The 24,331-nt window shown below is 41.5% G+C and overlaps 1 protein-coding gene across 1 annotated transcript in view; it reads right to left on the bottom strand.

The window, feature by feature from the left end:
• Positions 1-1,284: 1,284 nt before the first annotated feature.
• ECT2L (epithelial cell transforming 2 like) overlaps positions 1,285-24,331 on the bottom strand; it is a 72,966-nt gene continuing 49,919 nt past the window's right edge. Inside the window, exons 13-21 of the mRNA XM_045865626.3 lie at positions 19,669-19,755; positions 17,308-17,522; positions 16,195-16,342; positions 14,458-14,531; positions 14,203-14,359; positions 13,488-13,553; positions 12,015-12,103; positions 3,505-3,677; positions 1,285-1,906 (exon numbers count right to left, since the gene is read on the bottom strand). Of these exons, the coding sequence (XP_045721582.1) occupies positions 1,779-1,906; positions 3,505-3,677; positions 12,015-12,103; positions 13,488-13,553; positions 14,203-14,359; positions 14,458-14,531; positions 16,195-16,342; positions 17,308-17,522; positions 19,669-19,755 (1,137 nt within the window). The 3' untranslated portion in view covers positions 1,285-1,778. The remainder of the gene's footprint in view (positions 1,907-3,504; positions 3,678-12,014; positions 12,104-13,487; positions 13,554-14,202; positions 14,360-14,457; positions 14,532-16,194; positions 16,343-17,307; positions 17,523-19,668; positions 19,756-24,331) is intronic.

Here is a 24,331-nt window from a genome sequence, read left to right as displayed (position 1 = left end):
TGAGGGCATTAATTATTCGCGGAATAAATGGAAATTCCTTGATATTTCTAGTTTACCTTCAGCTATCTTGTCATTCAATCTTTGGCCATAGAGACTGGTTTTTCCTATTAACAGAGCTTCTGAAGTGTGCCCTATTCAGGATGATAAAATGTCTTAGGATTTGTTTCATATTATATGATATATACATTTTGATAACATATGTAAATTTGCATTCACTGCTAATAGCAGATATTCCCTTTAATGGTTTAGTGTGTCTGTGGATCATAGATGTTAAGCTGCATGGATAATACCGTAACAGAATCAAAGTGTGATTTTACACTAATAAAACAGCACAATATTTTAATTTCTCTACATTTTTTAACAAGAATTTAAATTTTTAAGAGTTAGAAGAAATTTATGTTTGTTATTGAAAAAAGAAAATGTTTAAAATAGCCCAGTTCACAATCCTAGACTCTACTAGATTTTTACTATCTTAAAGGAGAACATGAAACAAAAAGGAAACTGACAACTGAAAGCTTCCAAGATCAATATCTACTTCAAGTAAAAAATACTACTACTACTGCAATACATCAGCAGAAATTTCCAAGTGCCTAACAGATTATGGCTTCAGTTTGTTAAATAATTAAATGAAGGTTTTAAAGGTACAGAAAACTACCGAACATGTGTTTTGCTGTTTCTCTTCAAACAGAATTGTCTTGATTTCTTTCTTTCTTTTTTTTTTTTAAGATCCTTTATTTATTTATTTGAGAGAGAGATCACGAGCAGCAGGGAGGGGTAGAGGGAGAAGCAGGCTCCCTGCTCAAAGGAGAAACTGCTTCTCCCTCTCCCCCTGCCTGCCACTCTGCCTACTTGTGCTCTCTCTCTATCAAATAAATAAATAAAATCTTTAAAAAAAAAAAGTGTTTTGTTTGTTTTTTTTCCCAACAGCCTTCTAATTTAACAGTGTCTAATTTAACTTTTTAAAACCTCTTACTTGGAAGATCTAAAAATTTTAATTTTGCAACCAAGAAACACTTAAAAATCACAGAAAACTTTTTAGTAACCTTTGTAGTGGTTTATTTTTAATGCTCTCTGGAGAGTACATTCATATTAAGGGCATATGTGACAGGTTTTTGAGTAAATTGCCATTTATATTATACAATTTTAAAATCAGTAATTATGGGCGCCTGGGTGGCTCAGTTGGTTAAGCGACTGCCTTGGGCTCAGGTCATGATCCTGGAGTCCAGGGATCAAGTCCCGCATTGGGCTCTCTGCTCGGCAGGGAGTCTGCTTCTCCCTCTGCCCCTCCCCCTCTCATGCTCGCTCTCTCTCTCTCTCTCATTCTCTCTCTCAAATAAATAAATAAAATCTTTAAAAAAAAAATCAGTAATTATATCATGAAAATTTATAAAGATATGATAGGTAAGTCAACAAAATATTTCTCTAGACCGATCACTTAAGAAACATTTTTTTATTCTGACGTTTTCATTAGATCATAAAACAAAACTTTAAATACACAATTATCCTTGTTCTGTCAAATTAATCTAAACAATAGTGTCTGTGAAAAATAACTACCAAAAGAAGTGCTGCAAAATTTTGGACTCAATTTGTTTGTACTTTACATTTCTTCACATAGTTGAACACAGACGATAAAGCTTAGAAGTTAGGAGGGACTTTATGGGTCGTCCTAGTTCATTCTCCCATCATCCATGACAAATCATCATTCTGCTTCCTACGGATCTTCTGGAACAGAAAATACATTGTCTTTGCCAGGGAGAATAAGCGCCCATAATGTTTTCTCACTTCTCCATACTACTTTTGATTGCACTTTGGAGTACTGACAACCATAGGAATTTATCATCCTCAACCTCTGTAGCACAAATCCATTCACGTTTTGGACCATGAAGAATAAATGCATTCTTGATATCTGTAAAAATATTTGAGGTCTACTAATTAATCTTGGCAGGTCACAATCAAAAGGAAAAAAAATGTTTTAAAATTCAAGAATTGACCAAGTCATCTTTAGGAACTTCATGAAAACTAAAAAGGGATTCCAATATGAGTCCAGTTTAGAATATAACTTCCTAAAAATACTGAATAATTCAAATATAACCTAAAAAATCTTATCTTTGTGATTGTTTAATTAGCAGGGTTTTTAAAAATTATTTTAGAGAGAGTACAAGCAAGGAGAGGGGCAGGCAGAGGGAGAGGGACTGCTCAGCAGGGAGCCTGATGTGGGGCTCGGTCCCAGGACCCTGGGATCATGACCCGAGCTGAAGGCAGACACTTAACCACCTGAGCCACCCAGGCACCCAAATTAGTTATTTTTAAAGACTCGTAGATGGTAGATGATGTCATGTTCTTTAACTCCTTGTCTCGGCCACTCCTGAAGGACTGGAACCGGTAAAGGTCTGCACTAAGAGTTGGTGCAGGTAAAGATGCTGAGAGCTAGGCCTGGACCACCTTGTCGGAAGTAAGCCAACTATGTAGCTGAGTGCCAGCTGTCTAGCAGGTTACATAACGATGTTATGAGACAGCACAGCTGACTAACAGGAGACTAAAAGCAGATGTCCTACCCTCTTTAACCATTCCCGGTGATTATAGATTACTAACCCATGTCACCGGAGTTTGTTTTCTAGGTGGAAATATTTATTTTCACCTTTGGTGTTCATTTTTTTCTCAGGCTCAGATTTAAAATGAGGCTAAAACTAAAGGGGAGCAGCCCTTTTTTAAGGGTGAGTTCTTTATCTAAGTCCTTCGTTCCAGCTTTAACCGTAAGTCCTGCCTTGACATGCGATGAAGAGTATTGGAACGAGAGGTATTCCATTCAGATTGTCTGGCCTAACAGAAACTGAGAAAAGAGAAGGATCCTTTTAAGCTTGGGAAGTAGCGTGTAGGATAATAACTAAAAATAGGCATGGTAGTTTTAAGTAGGATTTCTTTTTGTAACAGACGAGAGTTCTATTGAGGTTATTAATGAGTGAAATGTCTGTTACTAAACATCCTTGGCAAGTCTGTCAATTTCAGAAGAAGTGTCAACTTGAATATGAATTTAAGGAAGAAAAGGTACATAGATTTGTAATAATCACTTAATCTTAGTGGAATGGAAACGGCATATAAAAATCTAAAATATAGTAACATCTGTAGACAGTATAGCCCTAGTAAAATGGAAGAGTGATAGGTAAAAGTATAAAATTGTAACATTTACAAGCAGTAGTGAGTAGTGGCTCTCCTGTCAGATTGCTTCAAAGAACTCAGGATGATGTGGGTTCATGCCTCCCTTTATGATTTTTGAAAGTTGTTTTCCTAATATGTAGGGTGCATGTCTGACAACACCAGCATTCCTTTCCTTTGCTATTTCCGATAGGTGCAAAGTTTACATTAATGAAATCCTAAAATACTCGAACTATTTGCAAACTTGCAAATGAAAATTCTAGTCCTTTTCCTACTTTATAATAGTTAATGAGCATTATATAATATAGCTTTCTAAAGGTCTTCAACTCTTGGAAGAAAAAGAATACATACATTTGGAATCTGGAATATCCTCTACAAGTAACCTATGAAGGGCCACTGATGCAATGAACTGGTAGGTTGATTTTGAAGTCCTCTCAAATGGAGTATGAGATGTGCCCCGGCTAGAAACAAGCAGTGCATCGTTGAAGAGGAAAAGACTGAGGTCACGGGTGTGTTCATAGAGCCTGTGTTAAAGTGGAGAAGGGTTACATGGACATACTTTGTTACACAAGTCACCATCTTTGCATTGATAAGCCAATAGTTGAGGCCTTTGCCCACTACAGACAGGTTGGAATGGCTCATTGGAGTTCTCAGTGGTTTTTCTCCTGGTGTGAATACTCCCTCTGTCTCTCAGCCCACTGCTGTGTGTGGGCCTCAAGGTTCCTGGTGGAATGGTTTGAACTTACCCACTGGACAAGCTGTGGGGGAAAGAGACATTGAACTTTTCCTCCTTTACAACATGAATTATGCTAGAGCTGTGTTAAACCAAGTGTGGTATTTTGTATCTGATGTATTTGGGCAATCTGGGGAAAGTAAGTTTGGTTTGGTTTGGTTTCATCTTCAGTGTAACAGGTTGGGGTAGAGAAAAGCACAAGAACCAATATGGCCCAAGGTATCTTAAGTACAAAGCAGGGAAAAGAAAAGCATTTAACTGAAGGTTGAAGGAACTAGGTAGGAAATTAGAATTTTTCTAATTTTGGTTGGAGGGAAATCAACAGATAATACACTTCATCAGTATGAAAGGTGAGAAGTAGCTCTTCATTTTCACTGAGATTGCTATGATGGTCAACTGAGGCATGTTTATCAGCAGGCAAAATGTCGTGCCCTCAACCTCCATCGATTACCCTCTAGGCTGCTGTGTAGCTGGAGCCGGGTCTCCTGCTTGATAGGCGCCAATGTACTCTAGTATGGGTTTGCTTGTGTGAGTACTCACCAGGCAGTCAGGCAACATGTTGGGGAGGAGCTAGGGGAGCCCTCCCCGACCCCCTGCAGTGTCCTCAACCCCCCTCCCCCCACACCAGGAGTGGCTAAGTGAAGCTAGCTCAGTGGTTTTTGTTTGTTTGTTTGTTTTAAAGATTTTATTTATTTATTTGCGAGAGAGAGAATGAGAGAGAGCACATGAGAGGGGGGAGGGCCAGAGGGAGAAGCAGACTCCCCGCCGAGCAGGGAGCCCGATGCGGGACTCGATCCAGGGACTCCAGGATCATGACCTGAGCCGAAGGCAGCCGCTTAACCAACTGAGCCACCCAGGCGCCCGCTAGCTCAGTGTTTTATTGTAGGGTAACCAAACATTTTTTCTCTAGAAGCATCAAGCAACCCTCAGTTACTCTAAGGAAGGGAGTCCATTTACTAGCTTGATGAACAGAGGAAGTCTCATTTTTTATCTTCACTATCTTTGTTTATTTTTTAAATTGTCAATTTAAATCTACATAAACTTTTACATAAATGCTAAAGTGGCATCAATCCATACCACCGGCTTTATTAAGTGTCCTTTTTTGTTTCACTTTTTCTTTTTGCTTGGCTCCCTCCTCCCTGCACTCAGGCCACCCAAGTTACCAAACTAGTAACTGTCTGTCCTTGTTTTCTTACTTGCTCAGGTAATCACACACATATGTACATGTATACACATCTATTTACAGGTAGGTTGCCATTATTTTACAAAAATGGTAACGTCCACACTTTTTTTTCTGCTTTTCTCGCTTAGCAGTGGAAATCACTTCAAGTTAACTGGTATGGCTTTATTTATTTTTTAAGATTCTTTTATTTGAAAGCGAGAACGTGATGGGAGGGGCAGAGAGAGAGAGAATCTCCAGCAGACCCTACACTGTGCATGGAGTTTGATGCAGGGCTTGATCCCAGGACCCTGAGATCATGACCTGAGCTGAAATCAAGAGTCAGATGCTTAACCGACTGAGCCACCCAGGTGCTGCTTTAATTTATTCTTTTTTAGTGGCCAAATAATACTTTATGGTGTGTGTAGATCATCATTTATTCAACTCTTCCCATTTTGATGCCCACTGGGTTTGTTTACGGGCTTGGGTCTCTTTCCTCCCTTCTCCCTTTCTCTCTCCTTCCTTTAATTAGTTCTTTATGGCCACTATGGGCAATGTTCGAATAAACTGATCTTTATCTATAATCAAATCCCTTACACGTGTTGTTATTTCTATCAGATAGGCTTCTGGGGGGTAGGACTGATTGGTCAAATGTTTTATGTATTTTTATCAAAAACCTCCAGATGACTATCCTTAAAACCTGCCATAATTACCATTTAGAGTCCACTTTATGTATGATAATGGCTCTGACTTGTACATAGTACAAACTCTAATGTCCCTCTAAATTACCTGGAGATTTTTTTTTAAATGCAAATTTTGATGCAGTAGAACTAGAGTAGCCTGAGGTTTTCTGCATCTCTAATAGCTCCCTGACAATGCTGATGTGCAGACCACATTTTGAGGAGTGAGGCATTTAAATCATCTGTTACAACCATGTCATGCTAGGCAAAGGACTGGATCCAGGACTTAAACGTTTTTGAGGAGTACTATATTTCAGGTTCAGCTATTCGGAGCAGGTACCAGCTGTGTTAGGTGTGTGGATAATTAGAAAGGCAGTGGTCACCCAGCCTCTACAGCCACCTTTTCCTTTTTCGTGCATTTCCTTCCCATCTCTATGTGGTTATGATTTAGGCTGGAAGGAGTGGGATGCTTCACATATACTGACATCTTGCAAGAAACAATATTCTAGATCAAGTTGATAGGGTATTCTGACAAAAATGGTGCATACAGAACTAGGGATGAGAAAGAAAGGCAGCAAGAAGGGAGATATTTCAATCTGTGTGTAATGGTCTATATGTGTAAATGGCCACTCCCGTCCATATTCTTGCCCTTTTTTGGCAATTTTACCACATTACTTATGAGAACAATTATTTCTCCTATCATACCAGTTTAGAAAAATGTTCAAAGCTATAATAAAATATTGCTGTTTTATCTGAATTATCAGAGAATGTGCATACAGGTTTGCTTTAGAGAAGTGGTTTTGAAAGGTAAAGAATAATTTTTTTTCTTTTGGAAGGTGTAACAGAGTAGAGGTAAATCAAAGAATCCCAGTTTTGTGACCCACGCAGAGCAAGCGGGTGGTTGGCCCAGGGAAGGGCAGATTAACTCAAAGTTGAGGCCACTTGTAATCAGAGGACAGGAGCAGGGGAAGAGGCTTGAAAACACACAGAGGTTTTCATTATTTCGATCTGATTATGAGAATGCTATCTAAAATAAATCTAAGTTCTATCTAGAAAAATGGTTTTCAAAAGCCATTTACTAAGTTAAGCCCCTCCAGGGGCTCCTGGGTGATTCAGTCAATTAAACGTCGCACTCTTGATTTTGGCTCAGATCATGATCTCAGGGTTGTGGTATTCAGCCCTGCGTCAGGCTCAGCGTGGAGTTCGCTTGTCCCTCTCCCTCTGTTCCTCCCACTGCTCACTCTCTCTCTCTCTCTCTCTCTCTCCCTCTCTAAAATGAGTGGATAAAAATCTTTTAAATAAATCCCCTCGAGATCTCCAACAATTTTCATCCAAAGACAAGGAACACCAGAACCTTTTTTTAAAAAATTAATAATTCCTCTACATATGTAAAAGTAAGTAATTTCACCTCTCATATTGACATAATAGAGCAACTGAAGTGGAAACTATGGATCCTAATAAGGTTTCAGAAAGCTACTTCTGCTCATTCAAAAGAACCAACTCCAAGGGTAGAGTTTTTTTTCCCTGAACTTGGTCGGATAGGATTTCTTTTCTTGTTCAGAAATAGGTCAAATAACTCAACAAAATGTAATAGGTCTATTATAGTTTAAATTCCTAACATCATTCTAGAAGTGTTTTATTGTTGTTTATTGTATCAGACTGCCAAAATGATGAAGTACCCAACTTCTATAAATACATAAAACCTTGAAAGGAATTTTACAACGTTAGGCATGAGCAGACAACAGCAAGCCATAGGTTCTCTGAGCTGCCCTGAGCCAAAACTGTAGCTCCTAAACATCCACACTCTGACCTAAGGAGTACAGTGGCTTTCGGAGTTGCCAGGCTAAGAGTCAATTCAGAGCCAGAGTCCAGTATCCCTGGGAGGCTGCCCCGGTAACCAACTGTAGGTCCCTTTGGGTAAGGCAAAAAGAAAGTTTACAGTATGCATTTTTGGCAGTGGAATAGGGTTTTTCCTCAAGAGGACTTGGTCTGAGAAGTGGATGTCTCCCTTTGGTGATTCAAGGCCATGCCACTGTTCACCAGTCCTAGAGGGCTCCACCTTTTGTCGCCTCTGCATCGAGTGAGGAAAGGAGGAACAACAACAAAAGCCTATTTAAAAACCAGCAGGCTGAAAGTCACATCAATGAGAACTGGTGTTTCTGGAAGAACGATATTAATAGAAGTTCCAAATTATGTAATATATTATCAAAGCTTAACATATCCCCAAATTCTGTGGGCTATATTAACAGAGGGACAAATACGTTCAAATTTCCCAGCTCTAAATGACCCTATGACTTCATCTCTACCCCAGAGGAAATTTTTTCATTTACAGTGCAAATATTGACTTGTTTTTTTCCGTGTCACAGCTCTTGTTTATTAGTAATGTGTTTAGTACTTGCTGCTCGGTTGGTAAATTTATTATGAGGAAGTCTCAGTTCATCTTTCCACCTGCTGGTCTAATCAGTAGATAGAGCACTGAGACTTGGTTTTGAATTTCAGACCAGAACTTATTCTGTGGCCTCAGACAACTTACTTAAATCCAGATTCCCACCCATAACATGGTTCCAGACCTACTTGCCTCAGCAAGTGATTGTAATGAGTGTATCAAATGAGGGAATGTAAAGAATATGGTAGGGGCCCCTGGCTGGCTCAGTTGGAAGAGCATGTAACTCTTGACCTCGGGGTTGTGAGTTTGAGCCCCACGGTGGGTGTAGAAATTATTACAATAAATAAATAAGTAAAAAGCATTAATAAAAAATATGGTAAATTATAAAGCCTTATACTCATGTTAGTCAGCATTTTATGTATAAATATAAGCAGAGTTTTCTCTGAGTAGAAATCCCTAATGGAAGTCATAGGAGTGGGATTTCTTGAGTTTTATCTGACTTTCCAAAATGATAGAAAACAAAGTTGCAGACTAAAAATTCTATAATACCTTTTCAAATATGAACCTATCTTGCATTTACTTAATTTTAAATGTTAATGTAAAGTTCCATTTACATTTACTGCTTGACAAATCACTGAGATTTTAACATAAATGTACCTCATAATTAGAGTGTAAAATAATTTAGTATTCTCCCATGATCCTCAAATTGTTAAGTGTATTCTCTGTTGTCCAAATACTGAAGTCAAGCCTAAATTCTAATAACTGAGCCATCTGGCTTCTGGTTGGACATGTAAAGAGCTTGCAAGTCCTAACTTCCATCCTCACAACAAAAAAGAAGCTGAAAAACTTCAACAGCTCTTCTTTGATCCATCAGAGAATTACGGTCACAAGGTAAACCAGAACCCCAAAAGCTGGAGAGACACACTGAACAGAGAAACACAGCTTACTGGAGGCAGAAACTCCCTGCTGGAGCAGTGAACTAGTTTTAAGATATTAAGAACCCCTAGAAGCCTAGCCTTAGGGGAACATTCTCTCCCCACTTGCATGAATTTAAAATTTGCATGTGTTTTACTTCCAGGAGCCCCACCAGGTTCTCACTGTGAAGATCAAAGAAAAATGTCTTCATTCTTCCTGATTTCAGACCAGAAAGTGGGGGGGAGGTAACTTTTTTTGAAATGTGACTGAAGAGTTCTCTTCTCCTTACCAAAGGACTTCCCTCAAGAGAAACTATTTTACCAGAATCTAACCAATATGGGGGAGGGGAAACACCTACCTCCAGCCCCTTCCAGGCTTCCTGCCTTTTAGAGGTACAAAAATGAAAGGAAACAAAACAACAAACAAAAATGACTGAAAAAACACTGTGAAAGTCCTAGCTCAGGGCACAGCTCACTAAAAAACTAAGACCCAACCATGAAACTATAGAACTCTTCCCTTCTCCTTCCTTCCCCTTTGATATCACATCAATAAGAATTCCTTATAATGACCAGTGATCACAGCTAAAAAGAACTAGAAGCCTCAAACCCTATTTAAGGGATCTCTAGGGAAACTCAGTGACAACAGGGGGGACAAAAAAGAACACCAAAATAAATTGTAGCCTCTGACACCACAGATACAACAAACAGTAAACACAGGCTAACATCTAGCCCTATAAACATAAAACCTCACACTGAAGACCCATTTACCTCAGTTCCTTTTACCTAATACATTATGTCTAGCTTTCAGCAAAAAATTAAAAGTCATGCTAAGAGGAAAGAGAACAGTTTGATAAAGCAAACATCAGAACCAGACTTATATGGCAGGGATGTTTTTGGAATTATTAGACAAGGAATTTAAAATATTTATAATAAATAAGTCAAGGACTCTAATGAAAAAAGTAGACAACATGCAACAAAAGAACAAATTGGTAATAAAAACAAAGAAATGAAAACTCTAAGAAAGAATGAAAAAGAAACTGTAGAAATTAAAAACACTGAAATGGAAATGAATAATGCCTTTGATGTGCTCAATAGCAGACTGGACATAGCCGAGGGAAGAATCAATGAGCCTGAAGATACATCAATAGAAGCTTACCAAATTGAAAAGCAAAGAGAAAAAAATGACTGAAAAAGAAAGGAACAGGTTACCCAAAAAATGTGTACATCTGTCTAATGGGAGTATCACACGGAGAACAAAGAGAAAGAAACAAAAAAAATACTTGAAGTGATAATGGCTGAGAATTTTCTAAAATTATTGACAGATTCCAAACCACAGATCCAGGAAGCTTAGAGAATACCAAGCAGGGTGAATACCAAAAAATCTACACCTAGGGCATATTACATTCAAACTCCAGAAAATCAAAGATAAAATCTTAAAAGAACCCAAAGAACAAAAACAAAACAAAACCCTACCAAAGAAGAACAAGAATAAGAATTACATTGGATGTCTCCTCAGAAACCAGGCAAGCTAGAAGAGAGTAGAGTAGAATAAATGTTGAAAGAAAAGAACCCAGCAACCCAGAATTCTGTAGCCAACAAAATTATCCTTCAAGTGAAAGAGAAATAAAGACTCTCAGACAAAAATCGAGGAAATTCATTGCCAGTAAACCTGCTTAGCAAGAAATGTTAAAAGAAATTCTTTAGAGAAAAGGTAAATTATGTAGGTCAGAAACTCAGACTTACATAAAAGGAGAGTGTTACCTTTATGAATACATGAAGGTAAAATAAATTCTAATAATAAAAAACTGGAATAATCCCTAGCATGTCTCCTACCACACCAGCGTGTTTAGAATTGCTGGTTTGATAAGTAGTTTCCTTCCATCACTGCAGTTCATTTCTGTTGCTTTTGAACAAAAACAACAAAACAAAGAAAACAAAAAACACTGTGATCGTGAGAAAAATAACACAATTACATGATTTGATTTTCATTTAGAACCACTCTAGGCAAGAATAGAGGTGAAAGCTTTGGATTTCTTCCAATCACGCCCCTGACTTACACCTTTGGGAAACATTCATTGAAATATTCATTGAAATAAGAGGCAAATCAATTTTTATTTCTTTTATTGGAGTTGGAAGAATTAAAGGAGTTGATTTCTCTCCATTTGGTTACTATTTGTTGAGTTGTCATCTTTGCCATTAATACTGAGAACACAGTTCTGCAAATAATTTTCCAACATAGGTATCAGCAAATTATGGCCCCACCACTTGTTTTGTAAATAAAGTTTTACTGTAACTCAGCCATGCTCCCTCATTTATGCACTGTATTGTTTATGCAGATTGTATCATTCATGTGTTGTATCATTATGTTGCTGTTTTTATGCTATAATGATGAATTTAGTAGTTGCCACAAAAATCATCTGGCCAACAAGACCTAGGATATTTACGATCTGACCCTTTCCAGAAAAAAGTTTGCCCATCCTTGTTCTAAAAGAGGAAAGGAGATGCTAGCTTATGGGAATTGGCACCCTCCCATCTTTTGGTCTTAACACTACTGTAAGCACTGTGCAAAACAGATATGGTAAGACCTCAATATAATGATGGTCTCTTGGTGAAACCTTTTTAATACTAACCTCAATAACTACCAAGATAATTAACTGGTCTTCTCTTTTGTTATAGGTGAGCAGATCACTAACGTGATACCCACAACTCTTGGATTTCCTTTCAGTAGGAAAGTGACCAACCTCAGAATTCCTGCTACTCTGCAGTTTGTGGTTCTGGCAGAGATAACGTATTTTCTCCCATTCTATCCAGTAGCTGCCTGGAATGTGAGTATGGTAATAAAGCACCTTATAGTACTGCAGGGGAATGTATGTTTAAGTTTTCGGTCCAATACAAATATTTGTTGCAGACTTGTGTCAAACACTGTACCGGATCCCAGGTACAAGATGAGCAAGACATAGTCACAGCCATAGGATAGTTAAGTGTTTACCTTAAAGAGAAACTTACTGCCTCATCACAGCAGTGAAGTTGGGCTACATCTTGGACCCTAATCAGATATCTGTTTTCTTCTGATAGAGTCTATGAAACCAAAAACAAAATTAGAAACATTCATAAATTTGTAGAAAATAAAAAGTCCACTACTGCAGAACTGTTTTATACCCCAGAAGCTGTGTTGAGTAAAACTCAGTTTAATTATGAAAAAATGAATGTTTTTATTATTGACAGAAGAGGTTTTCTTTAGAAAGACCACAGAATTCATGTGAAAACTATATTTGAAGGTGTTGTATAATTTTTAAAACTACTGAAATTACTGTTTTATTTATAAATGCTTTAAAAGCTTTCCTAGTATTTAAAAAAAAAAAAGAGGGGATGGGAGCAGGTAAGAAGGGATTTATGAAGAAAAGGAAGTGAATGGATTGTTAAAAATTCAGAAGTTAGACACTTTTACCAATCTAGCCATGAGATGATCACTTAGTGTGAACAGTGATCCAGAGATAAGTTCAGACTCTGTGAGTTGCAAGATTTTGGACTTTTGGTAATCCAATCAACTCCACTCTCCCTACCAAAATGTGCAGATCTAAATTCTAACAAAACAGCTCCATCTTGTTTCCCCAATTTGACCAAATAAAAATGTTTCCAATCAATTGGCACTTTAATTCAACATAATTCATATATCGAGCTCCTACTATACGCTAAACATCAGAGGACAAGTAAGTCGTAGCTCATGCCTGATGGAGTTCTCAGTCTTATGAACTAAGGGTCATAAAAAAGTGTGACAGAGATGTTCAGGGTGCTGCAGGATACCCAAGATGGGGGTGGGGGGACTCACAGCTGGAGATGTTGGGGAAACTTTACAAGGAAGATGATGATTGAACTGGATTTTTAAAGGATGAATAGTTTATCCAGTGGAGTGGGAAAGGAAGGCAATTTCAGAGAAGGAAAGCGTGGGCAAAGGTCAAATGTGTAGAGAAAGGCTAACATTATTGGAGCACTATGAGTAGATTTGTGTGATTTGATCATGAAGTGGTAGGCAAGGCAGTGAGAGAGAAGGTAGACTGGGACCAGATGATATTCTATAGGTAACAACCAACAGAGGACTCCTAAGATTTTTTTCAGATATCCTCAGGGCACAGAATCCTACACCAGGCATTATGTACAGGAAGATATAAAACAATAGAAGACATGGCCCCTTTCCCCAAAGGAGGTCATGTTCACAGAAGCACCAGTCAAGGAGCTAAGACTGTAGAAAAGTAATGGGATGGGGTCAAGTCCCCTTGTGCCTCTTCTCATTATGCACCCTTACAACTAGGCAGGATGTGAAATGTGGAAGCTTGCCAGCACATGGCACGTGGCGGGCATTCAACAGACGTCAGCGGAATCAAAATCTGCATGTCTCCTTTTGCCAGTAACTTGAGGTTATATTCATGAGCATGAGATGTAGTGAGCATGTCAGAATACGTACCGGGCATCCCCAGACGATTCTCTGTATTTCTGACAGCTGATCTTTCATACTGATGTTTTGCTTCATCTAGTAAACAAAGGGATTTTAGGCAAACAAAAATTGTGAAGTTTTTATACATAAAAATAGATTAAAATATTTTATGGCACTTGATACAGGGCTCAGTATTTTGATAAACTTTAGAAAATCTCAGTTTCGTGTCCCCAGTGTTCTAAAAACAAAGAGGCAAGTGACAAGACTGTATTCACAAAGTATCTTCAGGGCAAAATAAGTTTTCAGTTCACATTCAGCCTGGATGCCCATGTAATATGCACATCACAACAATATTTTCAGAACGATAGTACTGTCTTCCAAGATGCTGAATTCTTTCAGAGAATAATTATGATTGCTATACTTACCGAGGCAGATAAGTTAACAATTTTACTTTTTTTCTTTTAGTTATCTAGAAAAATCAATCCAAATATTCAATTCTTCAAACTTTCATATTAATAAAAGTTTTATGGCACTTATCCAGATCTCTGAAAACATTCTCTCTCATGTTGTTTGGCTCAGAATAGAGCCTCTTAGTGCTCAAAATCAGAGCCCAATGATTTCACATTAAAAGGAGGAAAGACTTTGAAGAACACCACGAAAGGATAAGGTATTTCAGGATCTTTGAGTCAGTACCACAAAGCATTGTAACATTTGTAAAAGACACGAACTCTTATCAGCAACCAACCTGATCTATATAACTTTTATATTTTTTGAGTCGGTCAATTGCAGTGGTCACGTCCCCACGGTCAGCGTGTTCTGCGGGAGTGTGAAGCCTCAGTGCGTAGAGAAGATTAACATATTCTTCAAATCTTCGTGATGGGTACAAAAGCAGCTCCGGGAGGCTGTATGAGGCAGGGAAAAGGAAACCCTGGTCGCTCTCTGAAGGTCAAAGTGTGCCCTGTCCTTGGGGCGCCCCACTGTGCACTCCCTCAGAACTTACCTCAGCATTTTGGTCACAATGGTCTTATCATGTCTCTTCAGGAAAGCTCGGAATGCTGGTATCATTTCTCTGCACTAAAGGTGAGCATTATGTCAAAATTTTGCTGTATAATATGGCTGAAGAGACTTCTGTTCCACCAGACAAGCATGGTCTATGATGCACTCAAAGCAGAAGGGGCAACAACTACATCTAACCAAAGCATGACTAGTACTTTCGGTGCTTACTAGTCTACTAAGTACAGTGTATTAATTATATCATAAGGTAACCCTATTCCGTGAACTTAATCAGTATAGACAAAATAGACTTTGCAACCAGGTAGGCCTGGATTAACGTTAAAATTCTAATTTAATTCTATCTAATTCTATGTGACCCTGTCAAGTTATTTAACTTCTCTGAGCCTCAGCTCTTGCATGGATTACCTTACCTAACTCTTGTGGTGATGAGGGGGAAAATCCTATCCATAAAGTGCTTGCCAGGCAGTAAATGCTATCTCCACAGTAATAAGCTATTAATAGTATCCACTGTAATACTGTTGTTAACTATGTTTTCCGTAGTAACATCATAAAGGGGCTCCACTGTGCTAAATATCTGTTTTAAAATGTGTTCATTCATCACCATTAGAGCCCTCAGGAAGTGACCTCATTTTTCTCAGTACATACGTGCCTCAAAGATGCCAGAAATGCATCAAATATTCACTGGGTGTACTTATTAACAGCTAATGTTTACTGACTATTTATCTGCACACCCCATGCCAGTGAAATAGATATCATTATTATCCCTAACTATAACAATTTTGGTATCAATTTATGATATCACGTGACACGTTGGTCCCATCCTTGTCCTAAAGGTTGGTTCTCTGAAACTGCCTTATTCATGCAACTTTCACATAATCCAGTTGTCTGGCAGTATTTAAGCTCCCTCCATGAGGCAAGAATGATACTACAAAGGGAGAGGTCTGAGGTCAGGACGTGTCCAGAGGCCTCCCAGCCCCCAGGCCTTGCTCTCAGGGCCTCAGTACGGACAGGTGGACGCAGCCAAAGTGAATATAGGAGACACTAGCAGAAGTGCAAGGGACCGTCTTCTGCTGCCCTTTTGATGTAAATTGAAGAGGAAAGAAAGAGAGAGCTCACTGCCATCAGAAGACAGCCGGCAAGAGCAGCGAGTGACGCAGAAGGGAGCTGAATATTCCAGCCCACACTGCATACAGCTTAGGTCACGAAGGGAAAAATTGTTTATCATGAACTCTCAAAGGAATTCAAGACAAAGAAATCCTTAGTTCATGGTGAGCTTTCACAAATGAGTGTCCTTATTCCAAGAAACATATGGATTATTAATTCCTTTTCTCTGGAAAAGAGTCAAACTTGTCAAGGCCACAGAGCAGTGAGTTGGCAGAGCAGAATCAGGGTTCTCAGTGTTGTTTCTCCCTCGCTGTGAAACATTTTTCTGTAACTGAACCACAGAGTATCTGGGGCAGCTAGATGAAAGCCCGGCCATTTGCATGATTAGTTCAGTCCAACAACCAGTCCCTGGGTCCTGTGTATCAAGCACTGTGTTAACCCTTAGTGATACACAAATAAGTAAGTCAGGGGCCCCGTCCTCAAAGAGCTCCCAGTCAGCTGGAAGCTAAGAGTAGGGAAGAAGTCTTTCCTGTTAATCCTAGTCCTTTGGATTGCACACAAAACTTCCTTTCAAGCTCAGAAAGTCTCATTCATGCCTGGATGGTAACTCAATCATTACCTTCTCCATAGTTCTCAGAACAACCGGGTAATTGTTGAAGAAATTGGTGTATGTGTTCAACCGGCTTCCAAACTTGAGGAATATTTCTCCCACGCAGTGGGCTGGGCCCCATTCCTGCAGTCTGTCTCTCAGGTTGTCTAGAAACTGCCTGCCATAGGAGAAAAGCATGCCTGTGAAATACTGGCCGGGGATAACCTAGAAACTTAAAAAATAAAAATAAATTAGTTGTCATTAGTGCAGCCTGGCAGGGCTTTTGTCACATCTGTTTGCCTTGACACAGAGAGGGCAGATTTGCCCAGAAAGGAGGAGGGGCAGGGGTGTGAGGAAGTAGGTTGACTCCAGTGGAATCTCGCCTCTTCCTCTTAATCCCCCAAGTGGGAGCCCTAGGCTGGCCTCCACAGTGCTGTCCCCTGACTGTCCCACTCCATGTGGCCAGCCAGGCAGGCGGGGAAGGTTTCTTCGAGTCCCCAGAGGAGAGTGCTCCACTCGCTTCGAATGCCTACCTCCCGATTGGCCCTCTGCTGCAGACCTAGCGTTGTTCATCGTTCAGCCGTCACAGGCCTCGAAGCTGGGAAAAGGCCTAGTTTAATCCCCTCCTTTTGTAGCAGCTGGGGCCCAGTGGGGGTGAGGAGCTTCCGAGTTACCCGGAGAGTTACTGGCGGAGCGGCTCAGTCTGTGTCGTCCGCACACATGATCACTTTCCTGTGTCGACGGGCATACTTGAAACTGTACTGTCATTCAGCTGGCCCCCAGCCCGGTTCCCTAAGCCCAGTATCCTAGTGACCCGATCCCATGAAACCCTTTGTTTTCGTTCCCTTCGCTCAGCCAGACCCTGCTGATCAAGAACGGTGCCCGACAGCTCTCCTTCCTCTTGCCTTTGTGTGAACAGTACACGCAACACAGGACCCCCAGGCCCCGAGCTCCACTCCTGGAACCGGGGCGTGGAAATGAGGCAGGGGCAAGCCCCTGGGCACGGTGGTGGCAAGAGCCCTCTCCCGTGAGACGATCAGGGGCTCCGGGAAGGGGCTCCTCGGCACAACGTTTGAAACAGTTAGGTGTGGGTTCTTCCGACGGCATAATGCATATTTGAAAAAATACCTCTTCAGAGTTTACCTGTTGAGATTTAAAATCTGCAAAATATCAGAGAAAATGATGTGGATGCTTGCAGCACTGAGAATCGCTCTGTTGGATGACAACGCTGCTTTCAGGGGCGTTACATAGACGTCTCTCACAATTTCCAGCATCTGCACGTATTTTCTCTCGCTCTCCAAGAGTTCCCCGACAACTCTCGATCGCTTTTCAGCTGAGTCCATCTGGAGCTTTCTCTCCTGTAGAAAGGCATTAAGAACTCATAGGGAAAGCAGAATGACCCCCGGTTTACAGCCTCAAAGAGCCTGAAAGTCAAAGAAGGTAGAGAAATGACCGGCTCAACAGTCAGGCAGTGACTCTGTGAGAGTCCCTCTTTGGGATTTGCGCTAAACACGGTTGAAGGGGACCTTGACAGGGGACTGTGGTGGACCCTGCTGGCCACTGCTTGACACACTGGAACCAATGAGGCCCTCACATCAGGCCAGCCTCATGCCCTAGCAGAGATGGGGCTTTTAGTCTTGGATCTTGAGGAGGGCAGATTGAGGCCCGATGTTTATCCGTCTATCCACCCCAATACGTATTCAGTGACATGGGCTTGGTGCTGACTACACAGTGGTAGGAGGACAGTCTTGCCTTCATGGGAATGACGGTCCACTGTGGAAGCCTTTGGGTTGCCCACTCTTGATTGCTATTTCTTCTTCCTCAGTGTTTTACAGATTGATTTATAGTGTTTTATTGATTATCCTGCAGACAGAAGAACTGAAATGAGCTAGCCCTCTCCTCATCAACTAATCTGCTTCTCACAGGCATTTATGAAACCCTAAACTCAAGCTCTTCTTTCCACATTTAGGAAAAAGGACCCTAACATGGAACTGTGAATGCATTCGGCTAGGTGGCTAAAGGTCCTGTTTTCTATATTTCAAAGTCCTGTTTTATCCTTTAATGCAGAGGGAAAAATCATACACTGGTGTAAAGAAGCTCCTCACCCTATTATTATGTATGCTATGGAGACACATGGAGAAATGAATTTTCAGTACTGGGACTAGGTAATTCTTTTTCTTTATCTGTATTTTTCAAAGGTTGAAAAACGAGTGTCTAGAATGAATATCTAGAAAACAATTATAATATTTAAATTTAAAAATTTTAATGGCCTTGTATTTGAGCTTAGAACTATTAATACTCTTAGAACAAAATTTCTTCTTTTCCCTTCAGCCCTAAATATGCCCCATAGTGCCCCAAATAAAATATGACAATACTAAGTGTAACACCATGTGACCTTCACCCAAAACAAATCAACCATGACTTCATGAGCTAAAATTAAAATGTAAAAGTAATTTAAGAGAAAAAACAGAAAACTCACTCTATGAAATACTATAAACACACTGTTCTTGGTTAAGTTTTACCTAATGTGTTAAAAAAAAAATACATTTGTATCCCACCTGGCTGCTGGCTTGGAGCCCAAATTACATTTTTATGCATAAATTTTTTTTAAATATTGGAGTTTTCCAATGTTTATAATCATTTTGAATTAAGGTTTCAGTTGTCAAACCTTTCGTTGTTATCTTCAAACCAATGTCAGGTGTTATGACCGCCAGTGAGACGAGACATTATCATATTCACGGCCCGACCTAAACCCCCTCGTCCTTGGTGATTCCTGGGGGTGGATCTGAGGGTGTGCGGGCGCCCAGGCCGCGAGGTCCACACCTGCACTGCACGCAGCAGGTGGATTTGCCTAGCGTGTGGAGGGGCTGGGAAGGAGCCCCAGGACTGAGCTTCAGACCTGGGGCTTCAGGTATCTTTCTCCCCTGGCTGTCTGACCTTAGGGAAGTCATTTAAAGTGTTCTAACTTGAGTTCCTCATCTACAAAATGTGGTTGCTAATGTCTACCTGAAAGGATTCTGAAAACGAAAATACGATGATGAATTCACGAACGTGTTAGGGCCAGACAGGACCACGCCTCTGCTGGTCTGCGCTACCCTTTGCAAACAGAAAGTTATATTGATCATACTCAGCCTTTGAAATCAGACCACCAGTTGGTGGGTCAGACCCTTTATGTGCATGGGCCATTTCTTTAAATTCTGTCCTCATGTCACATTAGAAAATCAGAGTAGCACCAAGATGGCTCTTGTTCCCAAGATGTTACATTTCCATCCTCTTGGTTTGACTTCTTTTCAGACCTGGGCTTACTCAAAAAAGAAAAATCTACCCGTTGGATTCCCCCCTCAATTATATTTAGAGGTTTGTGTTTTTTTTATTTCCCTTAAGGGAAACTTTCAAGAAAAAAAGGACTAACCAGAATAAAGACTGAAGCCTTTTTTTTTTTTTTTTTTTTTTGGTCAAGAGCAAAACAAATGGAAAATTCTTACTGTGTAGTGATTGGCTTACCAGCTTAACCAGCATCTCCAAATTTGGATCGTTTTTGCTGAGACTTGATTTTGTATCCTGAGGGTTGTCTTCTAGAACATTTCTTTCCTGAGGATTCAAGGCAGACTTGATTATCTGGGGGCAGGCCTTGGGCTGTCTGAATGCCCAGTGGGTGCTGTGCCCACAGGAGGTCTCCAGTAGCTGTCTGCCCTCAGCCTCAACCACACGGTACCCCGCACACAATGAACAAAGCACTTGACACATGTGATGCCTCTCTTAAATTAAATTTTATGTTAAAAAATAATAATAACCTTTCGCTTCCTAAGAACTGCATGATACTTGAGAAATGAAATTCAGGACAGCCCCCTTTTCCCCCTGGGAGGCAGGGGACTGACACTCAAGGAATCCCACACATTCCAGGCTTCTGCCTCATTCTGCTCTGTCCCTTGTCAGCTGAGGGCAAATGGCTCATCTTACTTTTGAAACTGCCAGAAGAAAAAGCTCACAGCACTTTGTAAAATCCACCCCTTTTTTTATCTAATGAAAATGGGTCAGAAACAGTTCACATGCTCTCTCTAGACCTATTTCCACATTTAAATATAGCTTATTCTTTCTTCACTTTCCTTGTGAGTTGTTCTTGTGGCTTCCATATAAATTAGCACATTAGAAAAAAATAGTCCTGGGGCGCCTGGGTGGCTCAGTCGGTTAAGCCACTGACTCTTGGTTTCCGCTCAGGTCATGATCTCAGGGTCGTGAGATGGAGCCCCATGTCAGGCTCTGTGCTGGGCATGGAGCCTGCTTAAGATTTTCTCTCTCCTCTCTCTCTCTTTCCCCCCACTCCTCCGCTCTCTCTCTCAAAAAAAAAAGTCCCACCTGCTGCTTACAGGGTCCATTCTAACAATGGAACAATGGCCCCGCGTTTGTGGTGAGAGCGGATGGATGATGCCTGCTCACCACGGCTGCCTTTTCCAGTCGAAGATAAAACTACTCATGGGAACCCCTTGAGAGCTAAGGGTGAGACTGGAAGAAAAACGTCAATTTATAACCAAGACGTTTTTGTTCTGCCTTGCTCTCCTCAGGCCGAATGGAATTTTTATTTTGTATCTGCAGCCGTTCTTTTTTTTTTTTTTAAGATTTTATTTATTTATTTGATACAGAGAGAATGAGAGAGAGAGAGCACATGAGAGGGAGGAGGGTCAGAGGGAGAAGCAGACTCCCCGCCGAGCAGGGAGCCCGATGCGGGACTCGATCCCGGGACTCCAGGATCGTGACCTGAGCCGAAGGCAGTCGCCCAACCGACTGAGCCACCCAGGCGCCCTCTGCAGCCGTTCTTTATGGCTGCCTGAAGCCTTTGTATGGGAGGCGCGGTCCCCGGCGCGGCGGGCTGGCTTCTCCCCGGTTTGCAGGAGGCCCCCCCTGAGCTGCAGCACTTGGCCCCTGCCCCAGTCCTCGCACCGTTTCTCTTCCCTTCCCCATTTCTGGCTGCCCCGATCAGCCTGGCACGCCCCGAGGCTCGTGCTGGGGGCAGGGGGCGGCGGGGATCTACTGTGAATTTTGACGAAACCGTTCAGAGTTTCTAAGAAGGGGGCACACTCTCTTCTTTCAGAATCGGTACTAGTGCTGGTTATTTGTGGACACCTGGGAACTTCAAGCAGGCAGTGGCAACACTGGCAGTTCTACAGCTAGGAAGAACTTCTCCTACAGGTGGAAGGGGCTGCAGACATAAAACGAAAATTAAATTCAAACTGGCCCAAGACGGAGAGAACGCAAACCGCACTGCATTACGTTACGATTCAGGGGCTGGCGCGGCCCCCTGGGCCACCCCGGTTATGGGGAGCCTGCCCACTCACCCCGGGGCTTCCGCTCACCTCTGGCTCAGCAACAGCCATTTTTATTAGAGATAAACTTTTATTTGTGGATAGGAAATGGATTTGGCAAGGTAATTTTGTTTGAATCTAAAAATACCAAGTTTTCTCATTGCATACCATCCATCTAGTTTTTGGAAATTGTACAGACTTTTTTTTTTTCCCCCAAGGGAGGGCGGGGAGGGGCGCAGGGAGCCAGAGAGAGAGAATCTCAAGCAGGCTCCAGCCCAGCGCGGAGCTCGATCTCACCACCCTGAGATCACGACCTGAGCCGAAATCGAGTCAGATGCTTCACCGACTGAGCCTCGCGGGAGCCCCTAGACTATTTTCAGGTTAAGATGCCATCCTTTATTTTGTTTTCAGGTATGAATTCAGAGGAAGTAACAGGAGCAACCGACTTGGCACATTTGTAAGGGAACTCTTATTGTGGGTTGGGGGGCTTTGCCTTTGTCTCTCTCCGTGACATACGAAGGAGCCCTCTGATTACATGGTAGGAATTTTCCTACCTTGCCTGCCTTTTCCAGATACATCCTAGTTATAGCTGATGCTTCTCCCAGAAGACACTCAGCTCCCGAATTAGGGGCCAGAAATAGTTGTGCAAATGACAGGTAGAGCTCGGGGACAACTCTGATTCTGGCTGTGGCCTGTCACCGTGTTGTACAGTGTCAGTGTTAACAGTCCAGCTACACCAAGCCAGGAGTGAGTACTGATAGGGCCGTAGTGGGTGGGTAGGATCTGACTGGACAGCTGGTAGGTAGGTAGACAGACAGACACACATACACAGCTATCTGTATGTGCATATATGGGCAGAGTCTGGGCCTTCTGGAGGGAGGGTGAGCCCTGTCTGGTCGTGCCTTCAGACACAGCTCTGTGTGTGTCTCTGGTCCCGGATTTGGCAGGCAAGCCCTTTGACTGGATCCCCCTATGGAAGGGTCTTTAAAACAATTCTCCCAGCAGAAGCCATTACTTTCCATTCCTAGGGCTGTGAGGTTGTGTGCCCTTCAGGACAAATATCTAGCGTTTATTTATTTATTTTTAAAGATTTTATTTGACAGAGAGACAGAGCGAGAGAGGGAACACAAGCAGGGAGGGTGGGAGAGGGAGAAGCAGGCCTCCTGCCGAGCAGGGAGCACGATGTGAGGCTCCATCCCAGGACCCTGGGATCCTGACCTGAGCCGAAGGCAGACGCTTAATGACTGAGCCACCCAGGCGCCCCGATACCTACCGTTTAAAAAATAAACTCCAATGTGTGGAGAAACTCAGTTTCTCTATTCTATCCTAATTCGGCACCTATGTTTAAGCTATAGTTTTTCTTCCTGAAAGTCCCTGATTTTGTTTCATGGGCTTTGTGCACAAGCTCGTAAGTGTTAAACGATAGAAAACCAAGTAAGAAATCTAATACATATTTTTTTCTAATTTGATTTTTTTTTTTTTAAAGAAATTCCTAGGCATTAAGGAGCCTTTCACTTCTGTGGATTTACTACAGGTGGGTGATGTCACACTAGTAGGCCTGCTTTCCAGCAGTGAGGCAACTTAAAGCCCAAACATTCTATATTAATTTATTCAAGTGATTAGATGTTTAGGTCAATAGCAGGTTGGAAAGACTTGATTCCATGTGGATCTTATTTGCCAGAAGAAAGAACCCAAGTGTCTTTGAGAGGAAATGCTCCCAGTGACCATTCTTTTAGGTGTCAGAGTTTCCAGAAGTGGTTCTCGCCAATTGTCAGGTTTTCAAATGGAAAAGAAACACTTCAGAGGAGGAAGTGCTGATCATTTTTGTCCCCCTTTGCTTCCTTCAGGTTTCCTTGCTTCAAAGAGGAACATTTCTGGGGTCTGTGTGTCTGGGGGTGGAAGAACTCCAGTAAGGTTTCCAGGGAGTCGGTAATGATGCAGACGTTGTGGGGGCTTCAGAAGAATTTGGATCCCGTGTGATGTGGTTGCATGCTGGGCATCCCCTTTAGGGAAGCAAGGGAAAGCTGGTGGTTCTAGAGCCCCGAGAGCTGTTTTTCAAAGGCTTTCACAGACTGAAGGCTAGATGGAGATAACATCCACCTTTTTGGGAGACTAATCCCCACGAATCTCAAAAGATAACAGCTGCCATAATAAGGCAAAAAGCCTCTGAGAAGCAGAAAGGGACTCTCAATTAAATACCCACTTTAGCGTGACCATTCCCTCCTACGCATCCTGCTAAGAGGCACCAGTCAATCCGTGTCATCTGTTTCTGTGCAGGCTTATCTACCTCAGAGCAGTGACTGCGTCTTATTTTGTTGTCTATTTCCAGGGTACAACACAGTGCCTTGCACGTGCTTCATTCCTGTAAATATTTAGGAAACTGAACTGAGAAGATGGGAGGGCGTAGCTAACCTCTAACTGAGAAATTTTCTGTGATGATTAATTTTGTGTCAATTTGACTGGGCCATGGGGTGCCCAGACATTTGGTCAAATTACTCTGGCTGTGTCTGTGAGGGTGTTTTTTGATGAGATTAACACTGAAATAGGTAGACTGAGTATGCAGCTTGCAATCCCTAATGTGGGTGGGCTTCACCCAATTAGTTGAAGGTCTGTAGAACGAAAAGCCTGGACCTCCCTCAAGTAACAGAGAGTTCGTCCTGCCTGATAGCCTTCAAACTGGGACATTGGCTTTTTCCTGCCTTTGGACTTGAACTGAAACATCAGCTCTTCCTGGGTCTTGAGCTTGCCAGATTTTGGACTAGAATGTACCACTGGCTCTCCTGGGTATCTCCAGCTTGTAGACTCACCCTGCAGATCTTATGACTTCTCAGCCTCCATAATTATGTGAGCCAATTCCTTATAACAAA

The sequence above is a fragment of the Mirounga angustirostris genome, unplaced genomic scaffold, assembly GCF_029215605.1.
Source record: "Mirounga angustirostris isolate CCGP_5_RB_7025 unplaced genomic scaffold, mMirAng1.0.hap1 SCAF_8, whole genome shotgun sequence".
NCBI classification, from domain to species: Eukaryota; Metazoa; Chordata; class Mammalia; order Carnivora; family Phocidae; genus Mirounga; species Mirounga angustirostris.
This window is presented reverse-complemented; position numbering and strand designations above follow the sequence as displayed.